The following is a 20,038-nucleotide window of genomic DNA, read 5'->3' on the forward strand; positions in this document are numbered from 1 at the left end:
ATTCCTTTTCCAAATCCAGCCCAAATCCTGATTAGGATGGGTCCACAATAGTGGCAGTGGCCAACCAATTTGCTCACTACATGCTCAGTAAACACTACAGTCAGCAACCGTAGAGCGAACAATTCATTTCCAGCCAGTCCAGCCCTCTTCCACTGCAATTTTGCACAAAAAGCTATTAACTACAAAATGAATTTAGCTGTGTGTATATGCACAGCTTTCCTTATGTGTAATGGAGAGGATGCAGCAGTCAACTAGAGCTGACAGAGCTTCAAATTTAAACAGATTATACATAGTTGCACAGTTTTGTGCTAGTTTAGGTTATTAAAGGATTCTGATCCAACATAGTGCAGATGCAATATAACACTTATTCTTCGGGTAATTGACTTTCATGGACTCTGGACAAACAATATACTGCTGAACAAGACACCACATAAATCCAGGGTCAAAGGAAAAACACATTAGTATTGTAGATGAACAGAGCAGTAGCATCCAATTGTATGCAGACTGCATTGTCCTATATCCTTACAGAAGAGTGACAGAGCTATGGCTATATATATATAATCTTAAATTGACCATTTTCTGGGTTTTGAGCACTTAACAGTGTCTCCTTAATGCTCTCTTAATGTTCAGCTAAATGCAGTAGCCAGCTGTGTGTAGCATGGACTTCCTTCAGTGCACGCTCAATGAGCTTAGTGAGAAAGCTTCATCCCAAGAGTATCGTGCATCCAMCAAATGCAATAGAGAAGCTGCAACATGATTGATTTTCATGGGAACATTCAAAGCCACTTCTCACTGAAGGCAATTTCCAAGAATTGTCATCTTTCTACTATTTTGACTGCAGAACTTTATATAAATTGGTTGCAAGATTTTGTGGTTGTTGCTTTCCTTCTTGTGGGAGCCATTTTTCACTGCTCTTAACCAAGAAAAAGCCCTTAAATAAACAAACAAACGACTAAGCCAAGTTCAGCTCCCACCTCTCTCAGCTCTTCCAGGAAAATTTTATTTCCTGCACCTTTCAGCAGGGAAGATTTTATCCTAAAAATTTCAGGTTTCACAAATAGCTTAAAAAAAGGGCTATGAACAGAAATGCAACCATAACCCTGCAGCGGATAGCTATCGTACCAGACAATCATGCTTTGTGTTATAATAACTATGCACTTTCAAAGGTCAAAGCTAGAAGAAATTTGTTTCCACTCTATAATAAATGCAGGCAGTGCATCCCACAAAGGTTGACCTTATGCATGACCCTCTAAGAGACCGTTTCCATGTAACGACCTCTCCTGCAGAGAAAAACTGAGTGAAGCGATGGAGGAGAAATGGCGTATTGGCAAGCGGAGAGATGATGAAGGGCAGACTGCAATTTTACATGGCAACTAAGAGGATCTGTAACCTCTGAAGTGCAATTTAAACTCAAATCCACYGGGATTAGGGGAACTAGGCTCCAACCATCCCATTAAAGAGTTGAAATTGTGTGTGAAAGTCCCTTATATTATTATTCCTGGCATCTAAACACAGATTTACAGCATTTCAGAAACGGTAACAGAGAAAACTAGCTAGTTAAAAGCTGCAAATGAGTCCTTTTTTTTCCCAAGACCCATGTACAACCCACATGGGACTTCATAAGTGACTACAAGAATACACCTTGCAATGTTTAAAAAGTCTGCTGTTTAAACATTGCCTTTAGGCATGGCTCATTGAAAGGACTTCACCAATCTGCGAGTCATTTTTCTAGCCAAGGAGCTGAAAAAACTGTAGTCACTGCCAAAAATGGACAACAAAATATATATACACAATTATTTTTATTTACATTTTCCAAATTAAGTACAAGGTTGCACAAAATACCTGGGTCCACATATGAAGCACTTCAATCCGGATTAGGGAACAAGGGTCTGAGACAACCTCATCTGATCTAAAAGCAGGAGAACTTAATTGCAAAAGCTGATCGGTGACCCTGAATTAGACCRCATGTTAACAGCAACATAGGTCTTTCTACTGTTTGATGCTGGACTGAGTTTACGCACACTTGGGATGAAAAGAAATACTCGCCCATCTTTGTACACACTGGCTTTGCAGCTGAACTCCCACATGGTATAAGCACACTAAGCCTTGCTTGATTATTAGGGATTTTAAAGCATAGCAGCTTCTACACGATGGGTAAAAACCATGTAAGAAGTTGTGGTGCTTTCGGTCTGCCAGGAGAGAGAATGGGGGACAGGATTTCTTCTGGTATTAGTAGATTCTGCCACTCACAGCTAGCTCGGAGAGGCAGCTGTAATAAGGCCTCTTCCATGAATGTCACGTGCAAAAATATCTATATAGGGCAGTCTAACCAAACCAATGTACTGGAAAACAAAACCCATCATCATTGTTTAGCTGTGGTTTTGAACACAGCTTGATCCACCTGCCTTGTGCAAGTACTTATGTACTTTGAACCTACCTGGCGACTTGCCTATAGCTAGAACTCTTAAGCTTTATCTCCATTGCACGGTGTACTCGCACCAGCAGTCTGCGTAGCTCCCTAACGACTTACCTGACTGGACAGATAAACTGACGGCTACTGACTCGGCACACGCTCACTGCTTTGCTCTGCTCCCCTAACCATCGCTCACTTTCTACACAGCTCCTATCCGAAGCTTTCCAGCAGGCTGACTAACAGACTTTCAATTCTCAGGGCTTTCCAAGTTCACTTGAACAAGAGGTTTCTGCTCCCTAGAAACAGACAGCAATTACCTTCTGATCTGGTGATCTAGAAGATTTATTTCTTTCAAAATCCAGCTGTGGCTGTATCCAGTGAGACAATTCTTCAGCTGAACGCAGGGGGAGGTTTAGCCAGCCTTAAATGCAAGGTTGTAGCTATGTTTTTTTACAAGACTACAAGAGCAGCATGAAGGATAAATGTCCATCAGAGAGGATCTGCGTAAGTCAAAAAGGTTCATTAAGGTCCTTTCATTTTGTTTAGGCTCTTTAGAAGTATTCAGCTGTTATGAACTTAGTGATGCTGGCTGCCAAACTACTTGCTGAAGATTGTGCTACTGAATTTCAGCCCAGTTGGCGTGTAACTAGGGCACACACAAACTGCAATGGCAATTTGTGCGATAGGAAAGTCTGTCTGCCAAGGAGCTGCAAGAATAATTGGAGATCTGAGGGGAAAATCTGTCCCAAAGAAAAGCAAGTGGGATGTAAGTGGAATAGGCAGTATGTTTATTTGGAAGCTTAGAGACACCAACTTTAACAGAACTAGAGAGAAAATACAGTACCTAGATACAAGAACGCTGGCTGGTGATGGTAAGTAAGGAAGTATTACTTAGCTGGGCAAAGGGGGAGGCTTTCTTAGGAGGGTTTGTGCCTAAGGGAGTTTGAGAGACAGTTACCTGCAGGATACTTCTATGTCAATCTAGCCAGTTACTTTCCCACTAACCCACATTCATAAAATGATGTTTCTTGATCTGTACTTTGGAAGGGATTTTTCCTTAAATTTTGGTAGGTGTTTGGGCTTTTTTTCTCTCTAAAGACAACACAGCAGTTGTGAAGTTTCTAGAGAGCTGCAAATTTGCTAGCACATCACCGAGTCCCCCAGCTCTTATTGGTGATAGATCGGCACTGCAGGTGTTGTTTACAGAAACAGTGTTCCCTACAGATAGCTCATTAAATAGTGCTACGCAGGTTCATAGTTTAGGGCTGTAGTTTTGACCTTTTTGTTGTTGTTGTTAAAGGCTTCTATTCCTACCTGTATCAGTATTGCAGACCACTGATATCTGAAAGAACTGAAAACTTATCACCAACTAACTACTAGTTTTTTCTTCCTCTTTAACCAATAGGCCAGCTGAACTCTGTTAAAGCAGTACAAGATCATGGTGATACTGAATAATGCCTGAACCCTGTCTCAAATAACACTTTGGAGGTCATTACTGCTGAGGAATTACTTCAGTCCTATACACATGGCATGAAATCTTAAAATAATACCAGCACAAACTTGCAGGTATTAAGTATCTATCCATTACCTGGGCAATACAAGAAGTTTCTCAGTATTTTTAGGAAGATTACACTTCAATTGCAGGTAGCAGGTTAAGATGCTTCTGTGCAAAAAGACCTGTGTTTTATTTACTGAGGAGTATCAAAAACAGGATCTCCTGATATCAGGAATAGGCACTCATACTATCGCTTGTGATAGGGACTTGAACAGCCTGACAACTACCTTGAGAGTGCTCTGGCCATCTCCCCAAGCTGTACATAAGTGGTCAGCTGTACTTTCATCTCCAACTGATGAACACTTGTCTCAGAGCATGGGATTGTTCTTTGTGAATATCCCTGTGCAAGAAGAGAGAGGAGAGGGAAGCGCTTCTGTTCATGTCAACCTTCAGGCACTTCAGTTCTCCTGATGTTTTTAACGCTTGGATTTTCATCTTTCTGGAGATGAGGGGGAGGAGGAAAAGGAAAAAGAGCTGGAATTCACCTTGACTTCTCTTTGGCTTCAGCTGTCATACATGTGTAGAGTCACTATCAGGAATGGAATATTTTGTGTGCGCCTCCACTGAGACTCGAACAACGCTGTGACTTGAGGGGCAAAGGCACTGTCATGATGCATCACTACCCTGCAGGCATTAAAGTAACTCTGTGCAGCTGCTCAGCCAGAAAAGCTACTCAGATTGCTGAAGTCCTCTCAATGAGCTGAGCCCAAGGCAATATTTTAGCAGGAAACTGCCTCTTTAAAAATTAAAAGGAGTTATTTTTGCATCATTTGACTCAGAATATTTCTAAACATGTTCTATTATAGGTCACTGATGTTGCCAGAACAATAATGAATTCGCAACTGATTCTATTCAAACCAATTCCTTAAAAAATACAGAGAGCTTTATTGCATAATTCCTTACACAAATACACAGAATAGCCTGTGGTATACCTATAAAAAACATGGAATTGGAGGGTTAGCTCTAGTTCCAGCATAGCAGACAGGTGATATGCAACCTACACAGATTTTAACAAGTGTCTCAGCAGCGACCAACAAAACATGACTGCTTACTTCAGTCAAAGACTTTTCCTGGCTGAAATGACGCAAAATTAGCACGAGGAACTTCTATTTATTTAGTGTTACTGTATCAAATTCAATGTACCCTTCTGCAAGACAGTTGGATAGAGGACCTAAAAGTGCAGCTACATTTAAGTCCAGGAGAAAACTCCAATCTCTTGCTTGTGCTGTAGTGTAAGAGTCGACTGATGTTAAACTTAGTTGATTTGTTCCACTGGACAATCACCGTGTTAGACACACCCAGCGTGACCCAGTGTGAGCAAGCAGACCTAGAAGGGACATATGGTACGATGACGTGCTGTTCCAAAGCCGAGGAGAAGCTGATCGGGTGGAGGAAAGTGCGCCCAGAATCTTGTTGGCAGTGTCAGAGTTCTCTTCTCATACCCACACCTCTTCCAAAATAAAGCTTGTGCATTCTGCAGCATAAAAGAGAAAGCAGGCAAGTGGCTCTTGCCCCTCCTTATCACACCATTCTGCATGACGCCACAGCAAGGATTTGTACATCACCATAAAAGCAAGATTTCCTTTTTTTTTTTTTAAGCATACTGTGGTAGACACTGAACCTATTAACTGAAGCATGCTCAGTAGTCAGCACTGGTTCAGACCATCTGCACCACTCTCCACTGTTTAATAAATGTGCCTTTATCTTCTTTTGTTGGACTCTTTCTCATTTCCCATGATCCCCTAAGCAGTCCTTTTTTTAAAATTCTTTTTTCTCACTTGCAGGCATATGTGACAGTCTCCCCAGAATCACATACAATGACATTAACGCTCCCATATCTCAACTAGAAACATCTCTTCTGATGCACCCTAGGATCATGTTTGATCTTTTTCATCCTGTATAGGATGGCCTACAGTCATCCTATAGCCAACTTTATGTTTTGTTTGGGGGGTTGCTGATAGAAATACATATTATAGAAAGATTCAAGAAGAACATATGTATTCAGAGCAACAAATATAAGATAACACCTAATGGCTGTATTCTGTTGAGAATGGCTGGAAGGTGCTATGACTGCTGGGAAGCCAGAAAGCAGTTAGTTGCAGTATTCTAAGATGGTATAAAACCTAACAGAAGTATACCTCAAGAAACAGAAAGGAAGGAAAAGAGCTTGCAAATGTCACAGAAGAAAAAAAGGCAGCATTTAAACACCTGAGACGTGGAGGAATGTATGGCTCTCGTTTTACCATAAATACAGATAAAGATTTTTTTTCTTTTTCAAACTGGAAAACGTTTTCAATGACAGCATCAGACTACCTTGAAGATTCTCATCTATTTTAATCAGACTTCTTTTAGCACCTGCTGAAATCTCTCAGAGCTCAGGATTGGCTTAAACACATATGAAAAAGGCCCCGTGGCACGTATTCCTTGACAGCAATCTGGTCTCCTTACCTCATAGAGCGTAATGAYGCCATTTGTCTCATTTGGAGGCTTCCACTGAACATAGATCTTCTCTTCGAAAGGTCCTCCCTGGATGGATTCCAAGGGAATGGGTCCAGGAACTACATAAATAAAAAACCTGTGTTAGAAGCTACCACCATTTACCAAYCACCAGCTCCAGCTGCCACACACATGAGAAGACACCAAGAGTCCACCCAACTGCACGTTCAGAGCTGAGGGGAAAAAAACCCTCCACCCCCCCAAGGCACTACCATTGGGCTATTCTCAACCTTTGGTTCAAATAAGAAAACCATAATGCAGCCGCTAGGTCATAAATAAAATCATAATCCATGAAGAAATGATGTTATCGTCAATATGCCCTTATTCCAGCACAGCACAGCAGCAATAGATCACTGAGCACCTAACACAGAATCAAAGACTACAGAAAGTGAATTTACAAGAGTTTATCTAGTCAATCACCAGAAAGCGCTTTCCTCGCATAAACACATAAATTTGTTTCCTGATCCCATATAACAGCACACAATAATTGCTTAATTTTATGCCAAGTTATGCATTGATCTTATTACTTCCAAACATCAATATTCCATTGCTATATGCATTTTTTCTAATTTTCCCTTCCATTTAAATACTAAACTGCTAAAAATTGTGCCTTTCAAACACAAACTTCAACAAATGAGCCCAATTTATAATAGCCTCAAATATAGCTATTTACACGAGGGCAAATAATAGTAATTAACATTTTGCAGACAAAGATTTGTGAACAGAAGGTGATTTAAGAAGTATTATTTGCACTTCTCAAAGAAAAGTCCCAACGCGTGAAGATGCCAGTCCTGCTTCCACAGGTTGTTATACTACTGGAAATTTGTTCAGAGTATGTCCAAACAGCAAAATGCAGTAAGATGCAGAGACAACTTAGCTAATTTTGGACAAACTAGATCTCCAGTAACATTCATTGACCCATTTGGCAAAGCTACACCTAAACTGGTCTGCACTATTTTTCCAAAAGTCTGGTCAGTCAGAGAACTGGGAACATAACCTAGGATTGTCTCTGCAATGGAAAGGAGTGATGGCATTGCACACTATTTACTCCTAGCTTCAGTATGACCTTCTCATCATTTAAATGCCTCATCGTCTGTACTCTGTCCTGAGCTAGATTCCTTCACATTCACTGTATCATACATGTGCAGCCCAGGAACTTCCAATTACAGATCTGGCCACTCATTAGGACAAGTTATGGCTCAGCCACCAAATAAACATACCTGCGTCGACTCCTAAATTCTCTCTTTGAGTGTCTGGCTAAACTTCCGGAGGCCAAGACAGGGGCCCCTTAGGTAGCACGMGGTAGCTAGGCCAAGCCATTCCATTAGCACCCTGAAATTACAGAAATGCCTACAGTAGCTACAGGAATGRCGAGTGAAGTTAGAGCAAATCTTGCTTTAATCCCTTTCCTGTCCTCAAAAACCTTCTGGAGCAACCCAGAAAGATTTCCAGTAGAGCTGTGCTACCTCCAGGAAATAGTCAACAACTCTATGGCTTCGACAAACCTACCACTCTCCCTCAGACACAAAACACTGCTCCCACGCACTGAGCAGAATACTACACCCACCAGGAAGCAGGATGTGTCCTTTTAACAAAAAGACACCTGTGGAGGTCTGTAAAAATCTAGACAGCATAGCCTCCTTCAGAAATTAGTTTCAATGAGYAATTCCAGCTCTTCTACCTTCATTTACCAGTGCTTTCCATGACTACCATCTCAGTTCATGCCCTCCACCTGGGAACTTCAGAGATGGGATGTACACGTAACACCTCCAGGCGTTACACAAAGGGGCACCCAGGATGGGACCGAYGCCCTCCTTTAAAGCCACGTGTTCTCCTAGCTCATAAGACTGAGGCATTGGGTATTTGCATTTTGCTCACAAGCAGACTTGTGCATTTACCAACCTGCTATCAGATATAGCGAATGGAGAGGCTTTGAGTACAGAATTATCTCACATTCTGGTTGCGATGCCACAGGATAGCTACATTCAGTAGGGAATTTAATGTGTCCTTCTTCACACACACAACAATAAAACTCCACCTATATAAACAGCTAGATTGCACCTTGRCGTAAAGATGCTGTTGGCCTGCGCCCCTTTATCAATATGAAAGGTTGATTTCCTTAGTAGAGTAACAACGTAAGATTTATATTTCATTATGGCTACAAGGTCAGCTGAAAATCCGTCTACCCAAGCAAAATTTTAATGCTGCRAAAGATAACTAAACGCACTCCCCCAAGCCGGTCTGATGAAAAACCCTGGTCATTTTTCTGAAAGATTTGCCATCTTCTCACGTCCCCTTTATGATATACTGGAACGCTAGAGCCGCTTTCAGCTGAGCGAAACTTTGGGCAGCACCTCCTAACAGCTCTGGCWGCGGAAGAGTGCTTCTTTTTTAACACATTGGACAGAACGGAGGMTTGCAGGCTACAAGAGTCCTTGGTCTGAGCTAGCAAATGGGAAAAATAACACTTTAGAGCTTTTCATCAGTACTTCCTGAAAACTACTCTTTTGTATCACGAATGGAAGAGTTAGCACCCAATGAATTAGTATCAAATGCTACATCCGGAAGCCCGGCATTAAGAAGAGATACACGCTGAAAAGGAAGACATTATACAGCTTTTTGGGGTAGTAAAGTGAAGCAAAAAGAAAATCACCAAATGCCAGAATTACATTTGCCCGTAGGAGAAAGGACGCCGCTCTGGGAGTACAGAACGTGACTCCTATAGAATTAAACCCACTGCTGTCCTGTAACTACCCTGCCCGGCATCTGTCGCAAAAACAAGCAAACCACCACAACTTACCGTCCTCCTCAGTCTGCACAACCAACTCCTCGCTCTCCATTTTGCCCTCGGGGTTAGAGAGGGCTAACCTCAGACTGATGGTCATGAAGGGCCGAAGGCCTCGCAAGGTGTAGTGGGAAGAGGTTTGGATGAGCTCCTCCGCTTCAAATTTTTGCTGGTTAAACACATACTGGTACTGGACCGTGAGATTGTAGCTGTGGCAGCGGGTCACCGCGTACCCAAAGGGCTCCCACTGCAAGGTCAGCTGCCGGGAGCGGATATCCACAACTTCTACATTCTGCGGTCCGTGGACTGGATCTGTGAAGCAAGCAGATGAAAAAAAAAAAAAACTTAAAAGAAGGCAATCCTCCACTAATATGCCTCCTGCCACATGACCGGARATCTGAGTACCTCATGGTCCTAAATGTTCTCACTGATGTAAAGGAATCCAGTGATATTTTTCACCTTYTAGAGAGAGGAACAAAGACATGAGGAAATTCAATCACATCCACAAATGTAACCTGAATTTTCATTGAAAAGCCCCTATCACAGGGCCCTGAACAGAGGCCAGGCTCCTGGTTCCCGCGCAAGGTCCTGGAATCCAATGATGGGAGCATGATTCCCATCATGTGGAAGTTGCACTTTCTTCCTTCTTACCAAAAAAAGAAACAAAAACAAAAAACGTATTGTCTACCTGAAGTGCCTAAATACCTTGGTGAGTTCAGCCCTAAGTGATGCAATTATATAGGAAACCACTGACAGAGGAATGAACAGAAGTCCCTCAACTTTTAATTCAGCTTCATAACTCTTAGAGCCTCCTGCCAACCCAAACTCATTCAGCTCAGAGACCAAAGAATACGAATATAAGAATGAAGATGAAGAGCATGGCTGTAATCTTTCTGCCCTCCCAGTACTACTGTCCCTTCAATTTTTAAACTCTCGGAAGACACTCTTGGCTGTTTTAGCAATGGGGCATATAAGCAGACTATACCACTCTTTGAGCAAGTTTTCTGAGTCATCTCAGCCACGTGCCAATAAAGCTTTTACGTCACATCGTATCAATGTCTTGGCCCCAACGAAGTTTTATCACTCTTTATTCTTTCTACAGGATCTGACGGAGGTAAAGTTTGAATATTCATGTGTAGGAATCATTTTCACCTGCTGTTCCTTAATTTATTTTTAACAGCATAACTCAAATGCTCTGACTGCAGACTCTGCCCTTTACATAAAATATAAATGCACACCCTGCTAGACRTGCTGATATAAATGAATGAGGGAGCAAAATCAGTAAGTGTCTGAAATATGTCAGATGGCAGTAATACCACACATGCCACAGTTTGTTTATCTGACATTTCTTCAACTTGTGTAGTTTGCTTTTTTCTTCAATATATATCTATGCAATATGATTAGAAAGCATGTAATTTCACAAGAGAGTTTCTTGATTTAAATAACAATTTAAAGTATTTCACCCACTTCTCATATTTGCTCACAATTTCAACCTATGAAAAGAACAGAACATTTTAATGGAAACGAAAAAAAAGAACTCACAAAGACTCCCAAACACTAGCTATGCATTTTTGAAAGAGAACTAATGTGGAGAAAAAGCCTTCTAGTAATTCTTGAAAGTAAAGCACCCACCATCCACACTGACTTCAACTAATGCATCAGCAGAAAACACACTATAATAACCAGAGTATTTCATATTACTTCCAAAAAACTCTTATAACTGACAATGGGAAAATAGCTATGAGATGAACACCACTGTAAATATTTGTATTGCTACACACACCTGTGAACACACTTTCAAACGGGATATTAAAGCTCGTGACTCATCTAGAATTCCAAATAAGCCATGTCATTCCCCCAGCATCCAGCAAACATCTCTTCAATGAGATTCTTTAGGGCTGTGTGTGCCAAAAAATCATAAATTCAAAAATTACAGAATATATGGATACATATATTTACTTAGCATAAGCGATAATCATTCATCTCCTGTAAAACCGTTGAAAGAACAGTTCTGCAGATGACTCGTGTGGGTAATTAAGGTGAACAAAAGAACGGTTCTGTGAAAACTTTCAGCCTCCGAAACCACAAAGGTAAGCACAAGCCTCCTTCCAAGACGCATCAAAAAGAGAGAATGCCCCCCCCCCCCAAAAAAAAGAAAGAAAAGATGCAGAAGGCTTGTCCTTCAGCACGCTCTCCACTACGCCAAGTAATCAGCTCCAGACCCCAACGGGAACGTGGCTGGGAGACGGCACAAACGTCCATGCTAAGACAACTCTGCAGCTGAAGATGGCAATTAACCCCCATGTTAACGTTATGGTGTTTTTTAAATTACAGTTATTTTCTTTAAGTCAGTCATGTTATGGAAGAACGGGTAATTAGAGGGTGCTTGGTTTATTGATGTCAGATGTGCTGACTTCATTGGTGGGCAAGGAATGATTCTGATTCAGCATCAACCTCATCAAGACATAATGTCCAAAACCCAGACAAAAAAGTCTACACAAGATTACTTGCATTTTTTAGCTTTCTGTGTCATCTTGTTGTCCACATTTGCCTTTCTCTTTCTTACCTGCAACAAGAAGTCTCAGAAGCTGGCTTGTGTCGTATCTCTAAACCAGTTTCTAATTATAATTCAAAATTTTACTGTAAATTCTCTCAGATATCGCCTGAGGCCTTTCTTTGGTTTTTCAACTGTTGAGTCTTCTCATTAGAATAACCTGCCTATTAACCGCAGATGGGTTTGAGTCACAAAGCGAGAAGCTAAAATAGCAAACCTGCTACACTACAAGTCTGTATCACTGAAAATACAACGTTCTCCAAGAACTATCTGTTCTCAGGCTGGTAGTCTTAAAATGTGAGATTTTTCAGTCCTGAAAAAAGTGTTTATGATGCAGTAGTTCACAGCGAAAGCAGCAATGGGAAGCAGGATTCAGATATGCCTGTAGCCTGAAGAGTCTCCAGGAATAGGTGCAGATGGGGGGAAGAACTTGATTTGACATCAAATGGCCTTCTAGTTTCTTGAGCAAAGGGGGAATAAATAAATACATAAATAAAAACTATTTCAACTTTAGCTTCAGAAAAGAAGAAACCAGACTGGAACTAAATCAATGAATTGAAGCAGGGCCTGGGGAGTTTTATATTCTCTCTTGCTCCCTTCTCACAGTTGCAATCTCCTTCTGCTGAAAATTGAGACCATATAATTTTGAATGCGTTTTCCACTCTGATTTCCTCTGCAGCATGAGCCATTTTTACTTGCCGTCAAAGATGAGATTTTGTATTGCTGTTTTTAAAGGATAGTGGTCCTACCATTTTGTCCATTTAATTCCCTGTGCATTTTAGCCTTCTAAGTATGCATCCTTCTGTTTCAATCTTAGTCTCAGAAGGTGTTAATACCTACCCCGGGATTCTACTGCATCACATTGCTTATTTTTCATAATGTGGTAATGACTTATTTTCCCCAAAACAAACAAGAAAAATAAAAATGTTTATAATTGAGCTATAAGCCTCTGCTAATGGTAAATATTTGCAGACTGGAAAAACTGCTCCATTTCTCTACTCTTGGAATTATAGCTTCCAAATGAAGCAATGAGAATCCTGGAAATTATTAACCTTACACTTGGCTGCGTAAGAAAAACTTCTAATGTATATCTCAACTTCAGTTGTACAAAAAAAAAAAACCCTACCAAAGCAAGACAGAAACAGTTTGACTCAATTTTAATGCTTAGGGATTGCATATTTTAAGATGTCCATGCAGCCTGCATAAAACTGAAATTTCCAAGTGTCCTGGGACCTTGGGGAAAAAAACGAAGGAAATCCTTAACAGGCAGCAACAATGAAACAGCCGCCACTGACCTACTGCAGCTAGCCTTGAACCCATGCAAACAACATCACAGTCTCTGGGATTTCACTGTGCAAATGCTGTATTTTTATTTCAGCCTGGTTGAACTCTTAGATACATTTTTAAAGTTCACATCATAATCAAGGATTGAATAACACAATATCTCCCACCAGCGCTTCAATATCTATCATTGCTTTGGCAGGCTGCTGCAAACGCTTAGCAAGCCAGGAACCTGTCTGAAGTAGTTGTGATGGACAAGTGGTCAGAAGGGAAACAACGTGACCCACAGGGCTTCAGCTACGGTCTCAGTCCTTAGGTCCATGTAAGCAGACGCTTTTGACTCAGGGACCTGCAGTGTTCAGGGGCTGCATCTCCAGCTATCATCATTTTACAGAAAGTCCACTTTTGCGGCTGGTTTTGTTCTTTCCTTATTGAGTGTTACAGATCTCATTTTGTTTACTGTAGTCTTCTGGCTCAAGGTGAGACACAGAAAGGCAAAGGCTGATTTAGATTATTAACAACAGTTGTCTCTGCTTTATACCCCTCCATCCTGGGAAGAAGATAGGGGAAAGGAAGTAATGGCAAAGCACTGGGGTTTGAATACGAAGCTAAAGTTGAGCAGAAAAGTTAAATAGAGACAATCAGTTGATGCCCTTCAGGTTAACTACTTGCTGCAGGAGCCTAATTGCAAGAAATTGTTGCTGTCAGTAAAGACACGGCATTGAGCAGAAGATGTCCGTATTGCTTGGAGGCTCCGTTGCCCATGTCTTCTGACCCAAGAGAGAGCCTGAGGCAGAGTTTATCAACGGTGCAGGTGTCCACTGATTAAATCCTGTCTCCCAGCAGTAGGTTACAGAGGTGGAGAATGCTCAAAGGGAAGAAAAATGAGCATGACAGGTGCAGTAGCTTTCCACAAGTCCTAAACTGATGCTTTCCGATAAAGAATGAAAATGTGTGCGAGCCTGATTCCTGCCTTCCCCTCAACACACGCACGCATCAGAGCTTATAGGCCAAAGCTGGCCAACTAGTATCCGGGCACCCCAGCAAGGTCCACGGCCCTTTTCCCTAGGCAGACTGTAACAAATAATACCAAATTTTTAGCAAGAAATACCTTGTCATTTTCTCCAGCTGGGAAAGAAAGTGGACACGTTTTTCCATTATTTGTAAGGCTATTAGAACTGTGCAGCCCATTTCAGGATACGTCTCTATTAAACCTCCAGAAAAGAATTTTACTGCTAGCAGAGGCTGATGCTGCAGATTTCAGGCACATGCAGGGAGCCCTCCCGCACACCTGCACTGCCTTCCTTCGCGGTAACTCTTTTCTACCTGCAAGTGAATCAGAGTCTCCAGAGGTAAACGTTAATGCAGCCCGCTCATCAGAAAGAGCCTGATCTCTTCGTGAATCTCTCCCAGATTGTAACTTCAGCCTTTTCAGACGAACACTGAGAATAATGCCACTCTGTACGTTATTGCTGCCGGAGCAAATTAGAATGTATCTGTCCTGCTCACTCTTAATGGTAAAGTCGACAGAGACAGTTGCTAAAAATTCTGTTGTTACAGAGACATTTTCAGTGTGGCAGAGAGATTTCTGCAACTAGTAGCTACTAAAGAGATGGAAAATTTACTGTTTTAAAATTAGTCCATTTATTTCTCATCCTGTATGCAGACTGAGCCGCGCAGTTTAATGCCAGTGGTTGCACTTCCTGGAATTCACTTGCAAAGCCAATGAAAGCCTGCAGCTTAGAGCCATCAATTTTTATCAGGGTATCTAATGATATGTRCAGTTTTCCCTTCTTGATATGTGTTCCTGCTGAAGAAGTCCTACAGAATACAAGTGTTAGGACACCAAAAGGCTTCTAGATGCATATAAGAGTTCAAGGAGCGTTGGGCTGTTTGCTTTATCTGCTTTGAAGGTAGACAGGGAAGGAGCAGTCCAAACAAATTTGAAAACTCTAGGGTTGGGTGCCCATTCAGAGATCTGTCTTAAAGGCAAGGAGATGCCTGCACACATTGCCAGTAAGACCAAAAACTGTGCTCTCCCAGCTACCAGCTTGGTACAAACTCTCTGCATAGCCCAGAAAATACTTAAATTCATTTCTGTTTACAAAATACTGATTTGGTAGCATCACAGAATGGCACTTGCTGGATTTGAAAACATCACAAAATATTCCACTCCCACCATAGAGACAGTGGCTAATTTTCATGTGACAACACCAAAATCTGTAATGAAGGTGACTCGGCAGTGAGAGCATGCTTCCTCTGAAGATTCCTACGTGTTTTACAAAGACCCCGCTCATGTGCTGCAGATGGAAAACCAAAAGGCAAAGTGATTTATCCAACAACAATTTGACTCCAGGGATCAGACTGGAGCTGAAGCCTTCTCTGTGTTGCCTTCCCTCTCTGCTTCCTTCTCCTCACTTTAAACTTGCTTAGGATGAAACAAGCCTAAGGAAGCAAACCTATTATCAAGAAAAATCCACAGCAAGACAAACAAGGCCAAAGCATTGCAGTGGTATGCCTTAACATACAATCCAGGGTAAAACAGCCAACTCTGCAGYGTGTGCTCTTCAAAGAAACACCGCTGGTGAGTTTTTTCTATCAGCTCCCTCCTTATCGGCATGGACGTTGCAGAGAGACAGCCAGCTCCCTCTGGCCCAGGAGTGCAGCCCATCTTCTGCTGAGAGAGTTTCTTGGTTGAGCACCACAACTCCTACAGATGCTGCCCATCCTATTTCAAAGCTTTCCTAGCATGAATGTGGCATAAACAGCTTTTTAGGCATGACAGATAAAAACACTGATTAAATAGAGCGCACTAGTCTTCCAGTACCGGAAAAGTCTCTTGGCTTTGCCCTTTTCTGCATAAAGAACATTTCCCTAACATTTAGAACTAAATTATGTTTTTTAACCAGTTTAAGCATCACTGGGCTAAAGGCAGAGCACGGACAGAGCTGCAGGCAGGTAATTATATAGAGAAGCATGCGTTGAGAAAAGACTTGCACGGAGAAAAGCGAAAGAGAAGAGAAGAATGGGTCTAACGCAATAAAATCACCGCAGAACAAGCAGCCGGTTTGTTGAGATACCTACAATCAACTGAAGCCCAAGTCATACACAAAGAAACCGGTGTCATTACAGCTGATGAACTAAAATAGGCCTTTTTGTGGCATTCTCTGAGAAATGAAGAGCCGCCCTGGCATGTAGCTGAATCTATTATAAAAGAAAGATGAAATAAGTTAGGTAATGGAGTAGGTGCTTAGATAAGCCAGGGACTGAGCTCTCCAAATGCTTGACATGATCATTTCACTTTAGCTCTCACAGCATATTTTCTCCAGTTTTTGACTGATCTGGTTTTGTTTCCATTGCAAATATAACTTTGAATTCTGCACTGAAAAAAAAAAGGGGGGGAAATATCTGACACATTACAAAACTATTAAACCTCCTCTGCTCTCTTACTCAAACCTTGTTAAACAACAAAACCTGTAAGTCAACCCAAACTGCCTTCGACTGGGTCCACATCTATCCAATGTTTAGAAACTTCAGCAAACCTTGCCATTCGTTATAAAATTCCCATGTTACAAAATTCCCCGCGAAATCCCCATTCGTTACAAGTTCCCGCGGTGGCATGTGCCACCGTCGTGCCCAAAGCCGAGCCTGGGGCAGGGATGGGGACGCAGCCCAGCAGCGCGGGCTGCCAAACCCCCTTCCCTCTAACACACAGCCGGAGCCCAGCCGCCAGATCTCTGCTGGTAAACAACTACAAGGTAATGAAGCACTGCTTTTGCAAAAAGGTTTGTTTATTAACATCTGTTGAAACGTTTTTTTCCCCCATTATATTATTAAATGGTAAAAAGAAACCTTTCTTCCTCTTACACCTAAAACTATTGGTTCCTTAACAAACTTAAAAATAATAATTTAAGACAACAATAAAGGGTAATTACTGGTTTTATTAAAAACATCTATCATGGATTCGTATAACGGCGGTATTCCATGGCTGAGAACAAAACATACTTCACTGAGCTTTTGGATGATTAAATACAAAAGCATGATTAAATATGCTAATGAAAGTGGGATTATAAAGCAGGTAGATGTCTTGGGTTTTGGCAAAAAAAAAAAGAAACTTTTTAAACAAATTTGTTAATTTTATTATGCATAAATAAACTATTTATTTTGACTATTTATTTCATTATTACGCATGTGCACGTATTTTTATTACCTTTTCCTGTGCATGTTAACTGCTGTTTTCTTCAAGTGGAAATGATTAGAACAATATATAAACTAGCTTCTGTCAAAAGAAGAATGATCTCCATAAAAATAAATAAGGTAATCAAAACAGTAGCTATGCAAATGTTTAACTGAAGCTTCCTCTACACAGTCATGGGTCTGTTGAATCATTCTGAGCAACACTGGAGAGAAAAGTGCTGCTCTCGTAAGATAGGCTTTCTCTCATTTAGAACTCCAGTTTCTCTTTATGTCTGTGCGGTCTGCAAGAAGAAAAATTCTTTAGGTTATTCTGGAAATCTGCCTCGCAAAAACAAATTACAAAACGTAAAAGATGGTTTTCCAGTCTACTAGTAGATCTCTTAGAAGGAGCTATCAGTTGAGGAAGCACTGGCTTTCTGGGAGCTACCGAAATGCTTTAACTTAATTTAACCATTAAATTAAGTGGTTTAAAATACTTTAACCACTTGAGGCTTGCCTGTTTTTCTCAGGATCCAGAAGGAGCCGCAGTTCCCTTTCGCACCAGGTACCATTGGTCCTATGTGAGAAATCCAAATACACTAAGGACTAGCTGTTTCCCTGTATTTGGTAACATCAAAAGGGATTTTCTCTCTACACCATGCCATATTGGCTAAAGGGAAAAAAAAAGGGGGGGGGGTTTCAATTGCTAGGAATGCTAAGAGCAGATAATTACTTGGGGCAAAGCAGTCACAGCCACATAAATAAGGTTAGACAAACGAGGGACAAGCGCTCAGGAGGAAAATGCACGGGAACGAGCCCATAGGACCAACGGGAGAAAATGGGCAGCTGGAAATTCAGCTAATGGAAAAGAGGACGGAGACGCTAAACCTGTGTCAACTCAGCTTTTTTCCCCCCAGCATTTCCCTTACCTAGATGGAGGCTTTCGAATCCCTGCGAGCAAGTACTGGTTGCAAAGTATTTCAGGGACTTATTTTTAGGAAGGCTATAAATACAATTTGTGATCAGCTGTTTAATTCTGATTCCACGCTCATGTCTGCCTTCCACGAGAGTGTTGAAGTCAGCAGCGCAACGCCATTAATGCCACGGATGGTTAAATATGATGCAAATGTACATATCTGAATAAACGTTCATCTCAAAATGCTATAGACGCCCTTTGGGATGGAAGACAGACAAAAGTTTGCTCTGGACAGGATCGATGCGCTGTGTTTAGTCCTGTAATTGCCCTTTCCCCAGGGTATGGTTGCACTTTTAACTCAAACAAAAAGAAAGTAGCAGAACTTCCCCCTTAGCTTGTCTGGTCCCACCGGAGGCCGAGCCTCTCCGGCGCCCTCCCGTAGGCGCCCGCCACCCCGCACTGAGCTACGGACAACGCGCACGTCTCCACCTGCCGCCAGAGAAGCTCTACACGCTTCAACCAGCTGTGTCCAACCATGTGCACGTGCCACTAGGCAGTGCCACCACTATGGGACCTCTCCGGGAACCGCCAGCGCCACGGGCCTGCCAAAGCCGCTGGGCAGGCGTTTCCGAACAGGACCCTTCCAGTTCTTGCCTCGAGGCTTTCTCCACCAACGCCTCAGCCGCAGCTCAAAGGCGCCACGGCCCTTGGGCGGCCCAGGGATCTGCCCCTACCCTTTCTCGGCATCAGGGAGAGGACCGGTCAGTCGTTAAAGGGAAAGAAAAGCAAAAAAACCCTCCAAACCAACAGACCCATCATGAAGGAGGAAGGAGTGCAGGGTGGATCCGAGGGGAAAGGGCTACGAGGGCCAGGACAGGAGCAGCGCTGCTTCACGCGGTGACCATTTACACCTAACCGGCAAGCCGCTAAGCAAATATTCTTAATGAATTTCACCACAGACATCACGCACGAGAAAACACAGATAAACCAGCTCTTCAGCGACGCTCTCAAGCCTACGAGGAGAACGTAGCTCCGAAGAGCCAGCACTCTTTGTGCAACCTGAACGCACAGGCCGCGGTGTCAGGATTACAGCAGCCTTGTTAATACTCCCAACACACGCTTCTTTAAGTCTTGTTTAATTCCAAGTCTTTCTTTTAGCCCAAGTGTATCTTTTTAAACTCAGCAGCCTTCTTTTTTTTAAATGCAACTGGATTAATTGCCTGCTCAGAAAATGACTCAATTCTAAATGATCCTAAATTGCTCCTAATACCTGTAATCTTTCTCCCGTCACGTGGCACCACTGTACTACTATAGGTTTCTATTATCAGACCAACTCGGGGTTTCTTCACTGTGTAATGTTCTGCAAAGCAAGAGGCATGAATCTGCAATAGTCTGGCCACGCTCATCAGGTACGGCTCCCACCGGCAGGCTAACGGCTCGGTGAACTCTCTCTAGGTTCAGCGTAGAGCCAATTTCATGCAGGATAATCTCTCAGGAGAGAGATTTTCATCTGTTTCATAAACTTTGACGGACTTTCGGTTTTACGGTTTAAAAAATGAAACAAGAAATAGCATTGCTATTTGCTAAGAATATCAAATTATTGTTTTCTTTTGCCCAATACTATCTGATAACAGAAAGCTGCACCTTCCCGTTCCTCAACCCCTATTTGCTGTGCAGGCCTGGACACATCCTTCAAAGCACCACTCAGCTCATCTGCACCGCAAAGTAAGCGATTAGCAGCCAACTACAGTTTTACAAGAGTATTAACACAGTTTAATTCATAGCCATTGAAGGTGAAGCAAAGGGGAGGCTTTGCACACATGCACACGCACACGCGCACACACCCTCCACCCACCAACTCT

At 42.1% G+C, this 20,038-nt stretch overlaps 1 protein-coding gene across 1 annotated transcript in view; it reads right to left on the reverse strand.

Annotated features, from left to right (window-relative positions):
* The window catches only part of PTPRT (protein tyrosine phosphatase, receptor type T), a 344,949-nt gene that overhangs the window by 143,621 nt on the left and 181,290 nt on the right, over positions 1–20,038 (reverse strand). Inside the window, exons 9-10 of the mRNA XM_026076804.1 lie at positions 9,265–9,561; positions 6,417–6,526 (exon numbers count right to left, since the gene is read on the reverse strand). Coding sequence (XP_025932589.1) covers positions 6,417–6,526; positions 9,265–9,561 — 407 coding nt within the window. The remainder of the gene's footprint in view (positions 1–6,416; positions 6,527–9,264; positions 9,562–20,038) is intronic.

The sequence above is a fragment of the Apteryx rowi genome, unplaced genomic scaffold (assembly GCF_003343035.1).
Source record: "Apteryx rowi isolate R43461 unplaced genomic scaffold, aptRow1 scaffold_44, whole genome shotgun sequence".
Lineage (NCBI taxonomy): Eukaryota > Metazoa > Chordata > Aves > Apterygiformes > Apterygidae > Apteryx > Apteryx rowi.